This window comes from Pinus tabuliformis, chromosome X (genome assembly GCF_031772625.1).
Source record: "Pinus tabuliformis cultivar Carrire ecotype Pingquan chromosome X, CPIR1, whole genome shotgun sequence".
Lineage (NCBI taxonomy): Eukaryota > Viridiplantae > Streptophyta > Pinopsida > Pinales > Pinaceae > Pinus > Pinus tabuliformis.
Genome location: NC_142308.1, coordinates 1,187,629,209 through 1,187,649,545, shown reverse-complemented (window position 1 = coordinate 1,187,649,545; position 20,337 = coordinate 1,187,629,209). Strand labels below are relative to the sequence as shown.

At 32.9% G+C, this 20,337-nt stretch overlaps 1 protein-coding gene across 1 annotated transcript; it reads left to right on the top strand.

The window, feature by feature from the left end:
• Nucleotides 1-16,348: 16,348 nt before the first annotated feature.
• Nucleotides 16,349-17,653, top strand: LOC149144193 (aspartic proteinase nepenthesin-1-like). The gene has a single exon (XM_089452060.1). It carries the CDS (start codon nucleotides 16,349-16,351, stop codon nucleotides 17,651-17,653), a length of 1,305 nt encoding a protein of 434 aa, XP_089308186.1.
• The last annotated feature ends 2,684 nt before the right edge of the window (nucleotides 17,654-20,337 follow it).

Below are 20,337 nucleotides of genomic sequence, written 5' to 3'. Positions count from 1 at the left end.
TCATGATTCCTGCTTGATGTGACATAGAATCATTTGTTAGATGTACTTGATGTCATGATTCATCATGTTGTGTTTTGAGATCACTTTGTTGTATGTTGATGGGATACTCATGTTTTTGTCATGCAATTTGCATTGAGATCACATTTATGCCATGTTGGTGGGACGATCATCATGCATGAATTTTGTGTCATATTGATAGGAGTCTTTTGATTGAGAGTTCCTATAGTGGGACATCTCTTGGAGCCACTCCTGGATGAGGGAATTTTCCTTGTATGATAGCGACATCATCTCTTATGTACATCATCACTATTGACAACACTTAATGCAACGGCCTACACCATCTTGACACCCAGGGCCCAGAGATGTAGTCCCTCCTGGATGAACTCCATTATAAACGGCTTATGTTTTCATGTGTTGATGAATGTCATGTTCCTCTTCTTTACAACATGTAGATGTAATCATTTATGTTCTTTTAAAAATGAAATTTAACACATCACGAAAGTAAAAGGTCATGGAAGGGTCCTCTGTCACACCCATACATGGATGAAGTGGTATGAGAGCGTTCTTTTTGTGGATGTGAATTGCAGTGTGAACAATGGAATGTGGAGCAACAAAGAATGAAAAATCGATGTATGAGACCATGCTCAGAACATCCAAAATGATGGAAATAATGTATGAAACTCTACAGAAAGAGACAGAGGAAAAGGAGCATTTGTAGCTTTAGTTGCATGCCACAAAAGAGGCCTTGGAAGAATTGAAGCACATAAAGCATAATCTTCAAATAGAGAATACTGAATTGAAGATGCGTCTACATGAAGAGAAGGAGGAGAAACATAGTTTTCTACAACAGCTGCAAGCAAAGGATGAGGCCTTGTAAAAGCTACATCGTGACGCATGCAAGATAAAAACTAGTTCTCTGAATTCATGTATGTGTCCTGATGATGAATTCACTATTTTTAAAAATCATACCACAGGAATTGGCTCCAAACTGTTGAAGAGAATGGGGTATGAAGGAAGAGGCTTGGGCTTTAGTGGCCAAGGCATTATCAACCCCATCAAAGTAGAAGAATTACCCTATGAGACAGGACTTGGGTGTGTCAAAAAGGAATTTGGAGAATGCGCTGAGATAGCTAGCAAACCACAAACAACAGATAACGAGAAGCCCTCATCAGTTCTTTCCAAATTGACAGAGGATGTAAAAGATGATTTCCTTTTGGTTTTGTCTTCACATAGTATGATTTCTATTGGATATTTGGAGATCCCAATTATATAGACAAACATGAGGCTCCTTACTAGGATGAGGCATGAGGAGGAAGAAGAACTTGGTGTTAATAACTAAGACATGACTCAACCATTGGAGGTTGTGCAAAGACCTCAATTTGAAGGCTTGGGATAGACTAAAGGAGAATGCTCGAAGGTGTCATATTCTTCTGAGACATCATCGAAATTGTCGAGGAAAGAGAATGATGGTAACACACCCCCATCATCCCATGGGAGTGGCCATCACATGGAAAGAGATGAGACAAGCTCTCATCACCATACTTACATCAGGGACAACAAGGTATAACCAATATCAACATTCGAATGTTCATTTCGATTATAATCATGTTGTTGATGATGAACATAAAACATGGTATCAAAAAACATGTACCTTTTGTGGATTACATAGCCATACGTTTTCTAAGTGTTGGAAAAGAATGGAAGCACACAAAAGGATGAGGTGTGAAAGACCCTGTCAACAACATGTAAGGAAACAGTTTAAGCAAATATGGAGGAAGAAGATGTATTGCAGTCATTGCAACAGAAATGGTCATCAAAGAGCCACTTGTTGGAGGCTCCATCTAGAGCAACGCCTTAAAGACAAAGTGTTGGTGCATGAACCAGGTGAAACGGTTGTTCAACAAGCAAAACCACCACAAGGAGGTGACCCATTCACCTTGATAAATGAAAAATGATTTCTAGACATGTTAGCATTTCATGCTCATGCTTTTTAAATCATTTTTTGCATTTCAAAATGTAAATGTGATGATGTGTTTCCATCACTTGTTCAACAACAATGATTCCTAGCCTTATTTTGAGTTGCATTTTACACTCTGAGAGTGATGTTGCGTTTTCATCACGTGTCAAAGAAACAATATTGTTTAGCTTTATGATTGTAAATCATGTGTTTTTGTGATGTGTTTTTCATCACTTGTTGAAGCAATAATGATACGTTGGCCTTGTTTTTGTAGCTGGGGTATTGCGTCCATCTTGATGTAAACTTGACCACTCAGTATGTGTTATAAACTCATCGCAAGTATGGGATGCTTGGGTCATTAATTGGTCATGAAAGTCAAGCATGTAATTTGCAAAACAATGTAATACAGGTTGCAGAAGTAGCAGGTGTCGGCTCATTACTTAAGGCTCCAAAGAACAAAGGGGAAGGAGATGAAAACGAGACCTTTTAGGACGCTTGTGATGTAGACAAGGTACAAAAAAGTTGCAGATTGTTTTTCATGCTATTGGAGGACCAAAAGCTCCTCAATGGGAGGATTGATCCAGGTGGTTCCAGAGACACACACACAGGACAAAGAGGGCTTATGAAAGCTCAAATATCAAAGCATTTAGATTATGCTTGAACTAGGTTCATGTTAAATATCTCATCATCGTGATTGCGGTGGTGTGAACGATTCGTCAATCCGAGTCCAGATAAGGAAGTTAGAAGCAGTCAAAGTTTGGTTGACATTTTGTTGACTAGGCAAGCTTAAGGAGGCCACAATTTGGACAGAACCTAGCCACCAGATTCGGGCCAACCTGGGCCAGATTCTAGGCAAATTTGTGACCTAGTTAATTTGTCTCCTTCGACCTAAAAATCTGAATATTTAAAGGTGGCTTTATATTAATAAAAAATAAAAAAAACGGGTGGCAGGCCACAACCCCCGCCACCCCACTTCACCATATATTAACTATAAACAAAAACACAACGTATTATTTTGGGCCAGCTAGAATTGAACCCGCCCAGCCACATTATCGGCTAGCTCCATAGGTGACCCAACCAACCCCATTAAATGCATACCACCACATGAATATGCCACCACTAGTAGAACTAAATGCGTGAAATAAAAGATGCGGAGTTGGCAGGGTAGTATGCGGGTGGGCCGCCCAATGCAGACCCAACCCCGCCAAAACCATATGCGACTATTTAAAAAAAATAAAAAATATAAGTTAAAATGAGAGGGGCTGGGTTTGACCACCCGACCCCTCCTCAACAAATCTCCCAACTTAACCATGGTGCCAAACTACCTCCTTATTAAATCCACCCAGGATTTTATATAAAACATTGATTTCACCAGTGTGCCTAGGCAGATGGAGGAACCATGAGTGAGCATGGATTTCGAGACAGAGGAGGAAGAACCTTGACACACATTTTGAGGCAGAATATTCTTTGATGCCCGAAGATTCTCTGGGGAGGTAAATATTATTTTTATCAGAATGTAAGCAAGTTTCCAGTCAATTTCCTTATATTTTCGTAGGAAAAGCCATGGCAAGGTCAGATTCACCTTTTGAGTAGAAGATTTGCAAGTTTCCAGTGGAGGAAAATCTTCAAGAATCTTTGAGGGAATCTTCCAGATTCCTTGGACATTGAAATTCACCAAAGTCAGAATGTAGCCAACTTCATACTCGTTTTTCTCAAAATTCCATGAGGAACCCAATAGCACAGTCAGTTTCCTCATCTGAGAAGTAGATTTGCAAAGGATATGGAGGAAGGAATCTTTGAGGGAATCTAAAAGATTCCTTAAGCCCCAGATTCTTACTTTCTCAGAATTCAAAATTTGGACAGTCGATTTTGCACTATTCGATGCCACAAAAATGATGGTGCGTTCATATTTTTCATTTTCTCATTCTATTTTTCAACCAATTTCCTAACTGGAGTGTAGGTGTCAACATTCATGTGCGAGCAGCCATTTGCATGAAATTCAACGCTACGAGATTCGACGTGTGACCAACTTCAGCAGCTTGAGATCCTCCTTCAGAGGGCCCCTAGATGTGAGGTATATGAAGTGTGTTCATGTACTCCTTTTGCTATGCATTGTGCTGCACAGATCCTTGTTTGATGTTTGATGTGGGATCCTATTTCTTACTTGTTTTCATGATTCCTGCTTGATGTGACGTGGAATCATTTGTGAGATGTATTTGATGTCATGATGCGTCATCTTGTGTTGTTGTATCTTGATGGGATACTCATGTTGTCATCATGCATGTTTGCATTGAGATCCATTTTATGCCATGTCGGTGGGACGATCATCATGCATGAGTTTTTTGTCATACTGATATGAGTCTTTTGACTGAGAGTTCCTATAGTGGAACATCTCTTGGAACCACCCTACATGAGGGAATTTTCCTTGTATGATAGCAACATCATCTCTTATGTACATCATTACTATTGAAAACACTTGATGCAATGGCCTACACCATCTTGACATGGGGGCCTGGAGACGTAGTCCCTCTCGGACGAACTCTGTTATCAATGGCTTATGTTTTCATGTTTTTATGAATGTCATGTTCCTCTTCTTTAGAGCATGCAGATGTAATCATTTATGTTCTTTTAAAAATGCAATTTAACACATCACGAAAGTAAAAGGTCTTGGAAGGGTCCTTTGTCACACCCAGACCTGGATCACTTCAAGACAATGTTCTCCAGGTATTGTGCCTATACACAAGCTCCATCCACCAATTTTGGCTTGAACAACATCAGTTGATCTTGTAGATGGCGGTGTAAAACCCACTAATACTTGAGGAGTACTTCTAGGATCTTTAGGAATATACACAATATTATGGACATCTTTCTAAACTCTGTGATATACACTTTCATGCTTCTCCTCAATTTTTTCCTAAAGGATTGCCACTAGATCCATTAGTCCTCAAAATACCTAATAGGGTGAAGTTATGACACAAAGAGGGTTTTGAAGTCCCTCAACTTAGTCATTGGTGGCTCTTTCTCCAACCTTAGGGTATTCATATGTCTTTCCCACCAAGTAAGGGCATAAAAATTTAATTTCAACAATGCAAATGCAATCTTTTGTTCTTCCACAATTTGATGGACACTAAAATATAATTCAAGTTGTTGTAACTAGTTAGTTTTCTTTAAAGAATCAGTCTCATTATTGTATGAATTGATATCAATGTTTCATTCCATTCTGAATAGGGCTTGTGACTGATTCACATCACATAAACTGGGTTCATCTTTTTTTGGTTCTTTCTTCGAGTTATTCTCCACTTCTTCATGATCTCTTGATCCCCCTTCTCATTTCTCCTTTGCATTAAAACCCCCATCTTTTATGAATATCAAAAAATTATTTCTCATAGTTACCTTGAGGAGATTTACTTTACGATTTATATTTTTGACTTGTTGTTCTACCCATAAAAACCTATTCTCTATAGGATCAAGATGGTTATTCACATATCCATTAACCATGATTAGATTTTTACCACTTACGACCGAGTCGATATAGATCCCCTGCAAGTATCCACAATAAACCCAAAGAAAACTACTGTGATACCAATATGATCCATAAAATTCCATGGCTATTTCATTCTTAGTTTGTCACAATAGTTCTGATAAAATTATATTTAAAGTTTGAACTTTTACACTATTACAATTTGTTTCTTTTTATATTTTTTAATCTATCGAATATTGAGAGTTGTGCATGCGTACAAATTGAAAATGTTGTCGAAAGTAAAGAACAATAAAATAAAATATCACACACACATTTGACATGCGATATGACCTAGGAAACCCTTTTAGGAGAAAAACCCAATAGGAAGGTGAGGTTTCTCTCCTCTCTTTCTCTTACTAGAAAATGTCTGCAAGTAGAAAGAATTATGGCATGTGGTCTATTGGCTAGTATAGTACACAAATTATCACTATGAGCCCTAGCTCATATCCATATTAGTTAATTTTGTCTTGATTATGGAACATATGCATGCAAAAGAATGGAACCCACTTTCTTCCTAGTGCTGCGGTTATAACATAACCGAATAGCCTACTAGTGGTTATGTTTAAATATCTCAACACTTAACTAAGGTTATAATATATAATCTTCTAGAGTGTTATACATCATACTCATGTGGCTACCCCATTTTTTATGAATAATGGGAGCTGACATGACATACTCTCAAATTATGGTGGTGAAGACAAGAAGGTCAAGTTATGAGTGGCATAAATTTCACATATGAACTGCAGTTGACATAGTTCTTGTGGCATTGGTAAGGTATCTGTGTAGGTTAGGGAAAACAGATGTTTTTTTAATGAGGAAAATGTTGACCCAAAAAAGACATTACTTGATGCCTCAAAATTATCTCGAATGGTTTCAGACCCTAATTTGTCATGCTCGGCCCCACCAATAAAAAATAGTCCTCAAATCTTATTCCTCTACTTTTTCTAACCTAAAATCATCTAGTTGGATGAGAAACAATATATTGATCCAATATGGATGATCTAGGAGGATTCTAAACGGCCTAAAATGGAAAGTATCTAGAGTTTAATCCAAATATCCTCATATTGAAGAGTTCAACAAGACGACCTCAACACAATAGTCATTATGTTGTAAAGTTTATGATGCCAAAACTATTTTGTGCTAAGTTTAGACCTACATTTATTTTTTTAGATAAAGTGTTTTTTAGAGATTTTTCTGTAGTAACCAAAATAGGTTTGGTGGCAATTGGAGGGCATTTGCTTGTAGCAGTAGATCACTTTGTAGGAATCATTGAAAGGCATTTTGGTGATGTAATAAAGAATTTGAGGCTTACCGTCATATTTTCCTTGTTTTCTTCTTGTCTTCATATTTTATATTTCATTTTAAATTGAAACTTCATTAGATCATTTCATGCTTGATTTAAGATAATGGATGGTTTAATTTTTATCATTAACACTTGAACATATTTATAAGCCAAGTCACTTTAAAATATCCTAGGTCAAGCCAGGTTAAGTGGTATCAGAAAATGTTTGATGGTGGTTTGTGAGTGTGCATGATAACTAGGACAAAATTCAAGCAAGGCAATGAAACACTTATTGAAGGAAATCTAAGAATTGGATGGAGAATCTTTACATGAAGAACAAAAATTTCATTTCACAAGACATTGAGAAGCATCCTTCTGGTCCTTAGAAAGAGTTTCATGGAGCTCTCATGGCGATAAAGGCCATGGTTCAATAATTGTTTCAGAAATGGGAGAATTTTTGAAAAGGAAGCTCAATGAGGAAAGTAAAATATAAGAACTTAGAAATCACTCCTCATTCTTATCACTTCGCTCCTCATTCTCTTTATGGTTTTGAGAAACAAACTTAAAGTGTTGGATTGAGGTTGTTAACCAAGATGGGTTATGAAGAAATTATCTTGGAATTTGTGGCCAAGTTATAATTGAGCCTTTAAAGAGGGAAGAAATACTTCATGATGCAATATTGGGTATTGTGAAGAGAATGCTCCAAGGTAGTGGAATGAAGGAATTCTGCAAAAGAGGAAACTTAACAAGAATGACCTAAGAGAAGAAAAGGTACAACACTTTTCGACAATGGAAATAACACAATATTTCCAAGATAATAATGAAAATAGATTCTCCTCGTCATGCACACATTAAAAGAAACCGTTGAAGATATTGTTGGGAGCTAAACATGCATGTTTTTACTTACCTTTCTATCCTATTTTCCTTCACATTTGCACTCCTAACTATGTTTTTTCATGTCCTAAATCATGTAGGTACACCTCTAATGATTTCTTTATGAATTAATTAGTCATTGAAGCATGGTCTAGGGGATTATTACTAAAAGTGCCTACTAAACTGTATCTTATGTGAAAATTTCCAAGTCAAATGGCTAAGGTTAAATCATCGAGGTCGTAACACTATTGTTAAAGGGTAGTTGTAATGGAGGAACTAATCCAGACTTACTCTTTCTATCTTTTGTATTCATTTTTGGCTTATTACAACCATTGTGTAATCACATGCAATAGTTACCTTAATATCAAGGATTGTTTTGTATAAGAGAGAATAGAGAGTTTGAGACACAAAGTTGGAATACGAAGAGTTGAGATTTGTAACAGTGACTTTATATTAATGAAATTTATAGCTTTCTGATCTCTTTCTAAGTTCGTGAGTTCATTAGAGCCCTCATCAGGGAGTTGGGCCCACTCTCCTAAATAGACGTTGCTGAGATAGTGTGTGTTTAGATTTTTTTTGATGAATGTATTTCATCTTTTCCCTGTGATGTTCTGATGTAAATTGGTGTTGCGAATCGAATTTGTGTTACAAGTTGATTATTGTTGTCATTTCCATTTGCTCTTACAGTTGTTTATCACTTGTTATTGAATCCTTGGCCAATTTTGGGATGTATAATTGTCCTTGCATATATATTGCGTGCTAGCCTTACGATATCGAGTAGATCTAGGATTGACATTTAATGTGGGAAAGGATTGAATAATATCATTCACATTGGAAACCAATAGACACAATAAAACTAATGATTCCAAAGTTCTCTTTGATTATAGGAAGATTGGAAATGTAAATTTGTGGTATAAGAAACCATGCACATTTTGTGGGTCGAATAACCATGGCACTGCCAAGTGTTGGAAAAGGATGGATTTGTACATGAAAGTTATGTTGACAAGGAAGGGGACATGACATGAAGACCCATATCCATAATGGTAGAAAGAGAAGGGTAAGAAAGTTTGGATGTTAAAGATCCTTTGAACTTACTGTAGGAAAGGTGGACATGAGGAAGAAAAATGTTGGAAACTCCATCTCGAGCTTCATCCAAAGAATGAAAAGAAGATTCATGTTGATTCCTCACTAGTAAAAATAGGGAAATTGGAGAGGCTCATGTATATGAGAAGAACCTCTTCGCTCATGTTTGAAAATATGGATAATGTAGGTGATATGAAGCATGGAAATTAATTAGTTACATGTACTTCTAACTATCACGTGTTTTAGAAAACATAAACACTACACCATTGCAATCTTTTGTGGGAACTTGTTAATTGGATTAAACATGTTGTTAGTTCATTTTAATTAGCGTTATTCTTCTATTTGTTATCACTTCTAATTTTTTTTTCTTAGGTAGTAGTTGGTGTAATAAATGAAAAGGATTTGGTGAGTTATAGATGGCTAATAATATGTTTTTTGTTGTCATAATTGTTGTGCAACTTTTTTATGATGAAATAGGTACACAAAATAGGGTGGATAGATATTGGACAAGTGGGGAGTTATTTCCTTCACTGACTATGGAATTAAGAAACTTTTCGAGGTCAAAAAGACTCTGAGTGGGGAGGATTGATTCTCGAGGATCATAAATGGCCTAAAATTCAAACTCTCCAAAGTTTGATGGAAATGGCGTCATATCGAAGAGCTCAATGAGACGATTCCAATACAATAATAATTGTGTTATAAGGTTTTTGATGTTGAAACTCTCTTGACTTTAGTTCAGGCCTACATTTAGTTTTTTAGAAAAAGAGTTTTTGAGAGCTTGTTTTTGTAGCAATCAAAAGATGTCTAGTGGAAATTGGAGGTAACCTCTTAGTAGTGGTAGCTCATTCTGTAGTAGGATTTAAGAGGAATTTGCTGTTGTAATAAAGAATTTGAGTCTTAACATCATATTTTCCTCTCTTTTTTTCTTCTCTCAATATTTTACATTTCATTTTAAATGTCAATTTCGCTAAACTATTTCATGCTTGATTTAAGTTAATTAATTGTTTAAGTCTTATCATTCACACTTTAACATTTTTATAAGGTAGGTATCTTTAAAAGAACCTTAATAAGTTGAGATCATCACATAAGAAACATAATCCTATTATTGTGTCCCTTAGAGAACCACCCCCATATGGTTCCCAAATTATTTTGATATCCTTGAATTATTGGGGATTGGCTAATCCCTCTAAAAGTTTTCAATAAAAATACCAATAGTGGTGCACAATCCTCATGTCATATTTCTTCAAGAAACAATAATGGAGGGTGAGAATGTAGAATCTCTATTATGAAATCCTTTCCCCTACTATGACCTTCTTTCATTAGATGCATTTTTTCATTTTGAAGGGCTCATTATAGTTTGGAAGAGTCACACTATGTATTTAAAGTCAATTTGGTATATTTTATTAGGGCTAGCTCCAGACCTATTCTCATATGATATTGATATGTCCTTCATCTACTACAATATCTACAAACCTTATATCAATAAAAAAAAAACTATTGGGATTTTATTTTCAAGATGCACCTACCTACTCCTCAAAACACCATTACATGTGTTCACCTAAATTTTAACCTAGTGTAATCCAAGATCTAGGGTCCCTTATTCACCCTTGATACCCTCCTTGACTTTCTCATTGAGCATTTGGATTATTTTGGACTCTTTGACATCATCTCCCCCAAAACATGGGTCTCTCTAGATAAATAATTGGGCTAAGAAGGCTAAAGTGTGAAAAGGCCAAGTATGTTTCCTAATTTATGAATCTCTACTCAATATTTTCCCTAGAATGTGCCAATGGGCCACTTTAGATGGTTATTCTGGTGTCATTTTGATTCCCATCCCCTAAATCCACCAAGTTGCCATAAGTTAAACCCTAATTGGTTTGAAGAGCCCTCTCTTCATGACGTTATCAAGTAGGCCTAATGGTCCTTCATTTGTACTTCCTTAGAATCCCCATCAATATATTTCCAAAGAAACTTAATTTCTTTGAATTTTTTAATATAAAAGTGGAAAAAAAAACAATCAAGATATAGTAGATGATATCAAAAAAAAAAATCTTATCTTGATTAGAGCATCTCCAAAAATGGGTTGGTAGACTATAGAGAATATCTTAGACTCCTTGAAGAAATAACATGGAAGATCCTTCTAGATAAATAAAAGGATTGGCTAATGAAGAGTAGATATTTCTGACTTCAATCTCACCACTAAAACACATAATACTTTCCTAAGATTACAAATCGCTAGAAGACTATAAGAACCATTTGGGAGATTAAAAGACAAGGTGAAGCCATAACCTCCACTTTCAAGAAAATTTATGAAGAAGGTTGAAAACATTTCAAATATATTCTTCATGAGAAAACCAAAGTAATGGTTGAAAAAATATTAAAGATGGTTGGACTCTTCCCTACATTTATAAATAAAGAGGAAAATGAGAACCTTATGGCTAAGATTAGAGCCTACTCAAGTATGTGCTTCATAGTTTTCGAAAAGGGAAGATCCTTGGGCAAGATTATTTCCCTATAACACTCCATTGGGACTCTCTTTATTTATTTCCCTATAACTTTCCATTGGGACTGTCTTTATTTTTTATGTGGTGATCAAAGAAAGGTCATAAAGTTCTCCCACACAATTGGGTAAATCCAAGCGCCTTTTGATTATTTCCCTATAACACTCCATTGGGACTCTCTTTATTTATTTCCCTATAACTTTCCATTGGGACTGTCTTTATTTTTTATGTGGTGATCAAATAAAGGTCATAAAGTTCTCCCACACAATTGGGTAAATCCAAGCGCCTTTTAATACTTCTTTAATTGATATCATACCAAAAGTTTACCATCCTACCTCCTTTAACCTATTTTAACCCATAGAATTATGTGACACAATTTATAAAATCATATCCATAATAATTTCCATCATTTGAAAATCATCCTTTTCAAATACATCTCCCTTGAGAAATTCAAGTTCCTAAGAAGAAGTCAAATTCTAGAAGCTATTTGTTTTTCCCAAGAATGCCTCCACTCAATCCACACACAAAGCATGGGAGAGATATCCTATACAAATTAGATCTCTCTAAAGACTTTGATAAGGTTATTTGGCTTTATATCAAACTTCTCTTTATTCATTTGGGGTTTTGTCACTCCTTCATGTCTTGGGTTCTAATTTCCATCAAGACTTCCTTTATTTCTCTTCTAATAAATGGAGTCACATCCTCGTTCTTGGATATCTATGGACAAATTCAATGCACTTTTTCACCCCTACTCTTCCTTTTGTTCACTTAGGGCCTTAGTAGAAACATCATAGATGCCAAAAATAGGGCAAGTTTCAAAGGCATTTGCATTACTAGTCACTTCTAACTGATCCACATACTCTTTGTGCATGATATTCTTTTTTTCATAGATGGAAACTTGGTCATATTCAACACTTGAAGATTCACCTAAATACTTTCACAAAGGCCATTGGAATGCTTATGAATTTCTCAAAATCCCCACCCTAGTGCTAGGGCATGACCACTCAAGAAAAACGTCTAATTGAGAATCCCTTTTCCACTCAAGTTTTGGGGATAAATCAAGGTATAAAATAGATAGGATTTATGCTAAAGGAAAATAACCAAACAAAATCAAATTATAACTTTTTACTTGAAAAGATAGAAAAATTAATTAATGTCTAGTGCAAAAGGTGGATATCTAGAGTTGACAAATTAATTTTTAGTAAATCAATCATAGAATCTATCTCAGTCTACTAGGCCTCTTTGGTATGGATTCCTATTAGGATCGTTCATAAAATTCAACCCCTATCTTCTTTATTTTTATGGGATGGAAAGGAAGGAAAAATTAATTTTCTCTCATATCTTGGCACAAAATTGTCAGTCCAAAAACACTAACTCAAATTCTTGAAGCTATCAGTTTTTCCCAAGAATGCCTCAACTCGATCCACACAAAGCATGGGAAAGAAATCCCATACAAAAAATACCTCTGTAAAGACTTTGAAAAGGTTATTTGGCTTTATGTCAAGCTTCTCTTTTTTCATTTGGGGTTTTGTCACTTCTTCATCTCTTGGGTTCTAATTTGCATCAAGACTTCCTTTCTTTATCTTCTGATAAATGGAGGCACATCCTTGTTCTTTGATATCTATTGACTAGTTCATTTAGGATGTCCTTTGTCACCCCTACTCTTCCTTTTTGGTCACTTAGGGCCTTAGTAGAATCATCATCTATGCCAAAAATAGGGCATGTTTCAAAGGCATTTTCATTACTAGTCACTGCCAACTCATCCACATACTCTTTGTGCATGACATTCTTATTTTCATAGATGGAAACTTGGTAATCTTCAACCCTTGAAAATTCACCTAAATACTTTCAAAAAGGCCATTGGAATGCTTATGAATTTCTCAAAATCCCCACTCTAGTGCTAGGGTATAATTACTAAAACAAACCATCTAATTGAGAATCCCTTTTCCACTCAAGTTTTGAGGACCAATCAAAGTATAAAATAGATATGATTTATCCTAAAAGAAAATAACCAAACAAAATCAAATTAGAACTTGTTACCTCACAAGAAAGAAAAATTAATTAATGTCTAGTGTAACAAGTGTATGTATAGAGTTGACAAATTAATGTTTTGTAAACCAATCATAGAAGCTATCTCAATCTACTAGGCCTCTTCCGCATAGATTCCTATTAGGATTCTTCATAAAATTTAACAAATGTCTTGCTTTGTATAGGATGGGAAGGAAAAATTAAATTCATATTTTCAATACCAAAATTTTCGATATTAACTTCATATTTTCAATTCCATCAAAATTTCCTAAATACTAAAATTATACGAAGACCAATTAAGTAAATTAGTTTACCCGTTTCAGTGAAGATGGTAAAAAGGCCAGAAATCCAGAAACAGGCCAGGTCTGCGTAAAGTCAGTAAATGTGACTTAGTTGACAGAGACCCACAGCCCTGGCACTCGGCTCCACAGAAGTTCCGACAGAGATTGCAGTCACTCGTGCCTCTAGCCGCCATCGTCATTCGGGCCCCTCCAGACGTTGTTTAACTCGCACTAGTATTAATATTGATATTTAACTCTTACTTGCCAGGACCAGCATATTGACATCACTTGGCACCCTGGGAAAGGAAAGGAACTAATAATAAAGCAGAGGCTATGGCTTGGGCAGGATTTTTGAGTTTTAGTGACTTTTTAAACATTTAGGGTCTGCATATTTATGGTGACTTCAAGGTGATAATTGATCATGTAAAATTTGTCTATTTCATCAAAAATATCCATCTTTCTAAGTGGGTGGATAGAATAGCTTTTATCTGGAATTCACCTAAAGACTATTCTATTCAACATATCAAAAGAATTTTTAATAGAGAGGCAGATGCTCTCTCAAAAAAAGGCCTTTCTTCACCAAATAAATTATAGAAAGTATCCATAACAGTGGGAAAATTTCAGCACAATATTCAAGACTTCTATCTACTGGGTACATAACATATTATTTTTTTTAGCATGAACCCTTTCATTTCCCTCTTTTTTATATATCAGTCATTCTCATCATAATTTCTTTATACAGAAGGCCTTTATATATTTATGTATAATCTCGAGATGGATTCTATTTTTTTGGTGATCTGAAGCGGATATTCTATCAATATGTTGGCTTGCATACCAAAATCTGGGTATATTTCCTGTGATATCTCTCAATATGGGCCTACAGGCGGCCTTTACTGGGTTCTTTATCTGATAAATATATCCCGCAGATGTAGTATTATAAAAATTATTATAAATATAATATAGCTTTTTTTTTACTAAAAAAACTAAAATATTCACAGTTACTGTCTAGCTTTAACAAAAATATTTAGAAATGTTGGAGATGTTCATCTGAAATAATATAATTTTATATCAGTTATCATAATAAGTTATTTAAGAGTAAAAAAATATTAATTTTATTATTAAATATGTATATTAATTTTTATATTTTTAAATTAATATTAATATTAAATTTAAATAAATTATACAGTATTTTAATATTTATTTTAACTAATTTATTTAAATGTCAACTATATATATAATTAAATAAACTATTTCGTTATCTAACTTAACCCATTTATTTTAACGACAATATTATTCATATATATATATATAAATAATATTATATTATATTATAACAAATAAAATCAAATCACACATTTCTTAAATATCTTAAAATTGTAAAGACAACAATTAAATTGATTATTTAAAGGAACAAAATTTGCAATATCATATATATATATATATATATATATATATATATATATATATATATATATATATATATCTATTCTATTATATTATATACACATTTCCTAAATATGTTAAAATTCTATAAACATTTGAGTTGTGAAAATTTAAATAATATAAAAAATATAAAAGCTATGAATAATATTATACCCAAGTAATATGAATTTTTATATTAATATAAGCAATAGATTGATATTATTATCCCCTGGATTTATAATATTAAATAATATAATAACAATAATAATTCCTAATCAAAATTTCAACTTTTGGATTGATACTAATATTAACATTAATATTATTACCTAAATCAGTTTTCTAAAGTATGATTAATTCTAAATTAAATGTTTTTATATAATTTAAATAATTAAAAAAAAAAATTAAAAATAATTAAATATATTTTAAACAAAATTTATAATTTATATTAATACTGATATTAATACTAACATTATTAATAACTAATACTAATATTGATATTAATTTTTAAATCATTGGAATTAAAATTTAGTTATTCTAAATTAAGATTAATTTTAGATTATAAGAATTTTTAAAACTTTATTTTAAGAAGATTGATAGAATTCTAAATTAAAATTGATTTTAGATCTAAGGCTTTTGTGATCCATAATTGATATTAGTCTTTCCCATTCATCACATTGTTATATTTAGAGCCAGCTAATGTAGTTCATCCTCAAGGTAATTTATAGATCATAATTAATTTCAACCTAAAATATAAGCCTTCTATATATTTTTAAATAAAATAAAAATTAATTAAGCTAATTGAGTTATTTTTTGTAAAAAAAATTAGGATCAATACTAATATTAAAAATTATTATTAATTAACATTAATATTGATATTAATTCTTAATTATTTATTTGAGATTAGTATTAAAATCAATTCAATTAATTTATTATAAAGTAAAAACAATTCCAAATCAAAATTAATTATAAATTAAAATCAATTAAAATTAAAATAAAAAATTTATAAATTTATTTTTATTCTAATAGATATCAGAAAAATTAAAATTATTTTTATTCTTAATCTGAAATTAAATTAATTCCAACTAAATATTAAAGTTATTAATTGTATAAATTACAAAACATCATGATCATTAACCATGATAGAGTAGGCTACTATCATTTCCATTATGTCTCTTAATTCTGTTTATTCATTGATATTACACAATTACTGAGATTTCCTAAATATATTAAAACTCTACGAACATTTCACCTGACCAAATTTGCACAAGAGGATAAGAATGTCCCAAATCCTCTTGGGCCCATAGTCATTAATATTAATATTCAATGTTGCCTATTTATATTCAATGCTATATCATCATTGATCACATTATTCATTCATAGCGTAGTGTTAGAATCGTTAGCATGGCGGCCTCCAACTTGAATCTGATCTCTTTGATCATCCTCTCACTGCAGCTCTGTGGTGCAATATTGTTGTGTAATGGAATATCTATGACCCTTCACACCAGAAGGTCTTTGAGAGCAGGGCCAAGGTCCATGACACAAGGGGGCAGAGAGGTTGTTCGGCCTCTCTACTATCCCAGCAATTTCCCTGAGTATTACATCAAATTATCTGTAGGCACTCCTCCCCAGGATTTATTGGTGATCATGGACACTGGCAGTAATGTGGTGTGGGCACCCTGCACCCCTAATTATACATGTACAACAGAGTGCCCTGGATACACCACAGTTTTTCTTCCCAAAAAGTCATCCTCTGCTCTGCATGTACAGTGTGAAGATCCAAAGTGCAAAAATGTGTGTGAAGAAGGGGCAAGCTCCCAGACGTGTCCAGACAAGTGCTCCGGAACGTGTCCAGACTTTTCACTTCGCTATGGCTCCGGAAGCACAATGGGGCATCTACTGACTGACACCTTGACTTTGACAAACGGAAGTGGACAAATAACTAACTTTGGATTCGGATGCTCAGTGACTTCGGTAGAGTTTGCTGGTATTGCAGGATTTGGAAAAGGAAATCTTTCTTTGCCTTCCCAGCTGAGTGTTCTCATTGGCGACAAATTCGGGTATTGTCTTAACGATCAAAACAATGGCAGCATGATAGTGCTGGGTGACAAGGCAGTTCCTACTGATATGAGTTTGAAATACACTCCCTTTCTCGATAAGTCCCATGCACCTTCATCTTTTGCGGGCTACAACGAATTATATTACATTGCTCTAGAAAGAGTGAGTGTGGGCAACGTATCCCTGACCATGCCCTCGAGTGTAACCAAATTTGACAGTAACGGGAACGGTGGAACCATCATAGATTCGGGCACTACGTACACTCAGTTTCCCCATGCAGTCTACTACGAGATTGCAAATGTATATGCTTTTCTTAATTGCAGTCCCAGAGCCCCTGAAGTTGAAGCCACGACTGGCCTTGATTTGTGTTTCAATGTGTCTGGTGTGGCCAAAGGACTCTGTTCCAATGCCCATATTCCATTCCCTCAGATTACATTCCATTTTAGTGGTGGTTCACACATGGTACTGCCTTACGACAATTTTTTCGTGCCGGTGACCTCAGACGCTCACTGCTTGGCATTTTTTTCTGTCCCTAGTTCCAGTGGGTCTGCTGGACCTGCTGTTATTCTAGGAAACTATCAGCAAAAGAATTTGTATATATTGTATGATAGGGAGATGAATCGTTTGGGCTTCACTCACAAGGCCTGCTAGAAATTTATCTGATTCATTGATGGCACGCTGGTCTAATAAGATCCACATATATATAGAGTCTAGGTATTTCCTCTTATCCATGTTTCTCTCCTGGTTTATCCTAATAATATGGCATAAATCCTCTATATCCGTGTTTCTCTCCTGATTTATCCTAATAATATTGGATAAATCTCTAATAGTTTCTACTACTTCTTCACGATGTATGTATAGTCTAGGTATTTCCTCTTTATCCATGTTTCACTCATGTTTTATCTTAATAAAATCCCATGAATTTTTAATATTTTCTTTTTACATATATAAAGAGGGGAGGGGAGTTTTTATATGAAGTTTTAGATATATAAGAAGTGAATCGAATTTTGAATATCTAGTCTTATTGTTTAATTTTATGGTTTATTTTATAAAATAAAAAAAAAAAATTAGGAAATTAATAGAAAATTTTTATAGATAAAGGCAGAACACTGCAAAAGTTTAATTTCTATATAAAAATAAAAAACTATGACAGTGCTTTTGGTACTACTACTCATGATTTTTGGGTATTATTATGGTAAATATTTTATGGAAATGATTACATATCTAAAATTTATTAAACAGTAATTAATTTTAATTAATTATGTATATAAATAATAAAATTTAATAGGAATTTCATTAAAGTTTGGGTTTTTATTTTCTTCAATGTCTTTCAAGACTTTGAGTAGTTCTTCTTTAGAAATGTCAATTAATATGATCATAGCTTTCTTGGTCAATGAAGCTAAGAAAGTCATTGGTACTATTTAGAATGACATTTATGGGAATTTGTGTTTCTAGCTTAGCTAAATTCTAAAAATGCAGGATTCCAATTTCTTTAGAGCAAGTGGGATTTGTCCTATCTACTCATGGCTCAAAGGGTGTTGATTGTCTTCCACTTTTTCCAAATTAGTGGAAAAAATTTGTAATTTCATCCCCTATTTGCAAACATAAAGCTTGAATTTTCAATATTCATTATTTTTCTTTGTTAAAGAGTATCTTCCTCATGGCTTTCTCAATTTTAATGTCAATCATTAAAAAAATATTTCAATATCCAAATAAAATAAGCAATTGAAAGTAAAAAGATTCAACTACCTTTTTAATAAGAAGGACCTGTGTAACTCATTTCAGTTTTAATATAAAATTAATATGTAATATATTTTTTAATAATAATAATAAAATTCTATGTCATTGATAAACAAAATACTTGAATATGCAAGCTTAAACAATAATGGTTTGTAATTAAAAATATATTAATGATAGAAAAACAGTTTAATGTTAAAAATGTGATTGATTAATAAATTATTCTAATGTCTATGTTCAACAATATGTTCAACTATATATATATATATATATATATATATATAAGTTTTAATCATTTTTTTGTTAGGCTCATAAAGAGATTAAATCTCTTCAAATGTAAACATAATGTAAACATTTTTTAATGTTTTTCACTGTGAAATAACTTTGCATCTTAAGAGATTTGAACCCTCTAAATGCTTAAGATCTATGCATAGTTGTAAAAAAAAGGTAAAAAACATGATGTAGGATGTTTTAAACTTGAACATTTTGTGGTAATGAATTGAAAAAGAAATAATCAAAGTAATATTTAAGGCATAAATTAAAACTTAATATTCATAATTGTTATTTGATGTTAAACTTTGAAAGCTAATTGGAACTAAAATTTCATAGTTTAGTGTTTTAGATTATAGATTGTAAATTGTTTGTATTATGTCAAGTTAAATATAGATATTGAAAGCCATGAACATGTTTTGTGAGAGAATATAGTAATGTTATGTTTTCTAAAATTTAGATCACTGCTTAGAAGACATAAAAGAGTTTAACTTCTCATCACTTTTCAATAAATAAGCTTACTTATGGTTTTTTTTATTTGATTAATTTTTTTTAGGATATGTATATTTAAGAATATGTCAATACTAATTTGTTTTAGTTAGAGTTTTTATTTTTTCAAAGTTAGAAAACAAAATTATTATGTAAATCTCTAGTTTCCTAAAACTACTTTGCATGATAAAGTTATTAAAATCATGTAGATTATTTCTAATCAAAATTGTTAGCTTTGAATCAAAAAATTATAATTCCATTGATTATTTAGAATAGCATATAACAAGCTCACAGTACATGAGAAAAGAAAAATGACATATATAGTTTAGAATGATGCTTTTAGAGCTAACTCTATGAATCAACTAACCATTCCTTCTTTTGAATATAGCAAAGACCTTATATAAATAGAAATAAAATATTATATATATATATATAATTGCCACAACCTTTTATATAATCTAAAAAATTTAGTATGTATTATGTGTCTATTGTTTTGGGGCATAGATTTATTGTTTTAGGGCATAGATTTCCAATAATTAGGAATAATATTAGGTCTTTCCCGACGCCAAATTTTTAAGATATCCTAAAATGCTTGAATTGATACAATTAGACTTCTACGAAAATCATTTTATAGACATATATAGATAGTGCTCTAAACCAATTTTTTGCACGATGATGTATTAGATGGATTTATGATGATTATTTATTTTCTTTAATAATAGCTATTTCATTTTTTGTACACACCATTATGCATATAAATTCATAGAATTTTTTACTTCTTAGGCATGAAGGTTTTTACTTGTTAATTTAGTTCTATCTTTAGTTTCTATAGCTAGACT

Bases quoted from the DNA above. Each gene is read 5' to 3' on its own strand.
- LOC149144193 (XM_089452060.1), top strand. From the start codon at position 16,349: ATGGCGGCCTCCAACTTGAATCTGATCTCTTTGATCATCCTCTCACTG.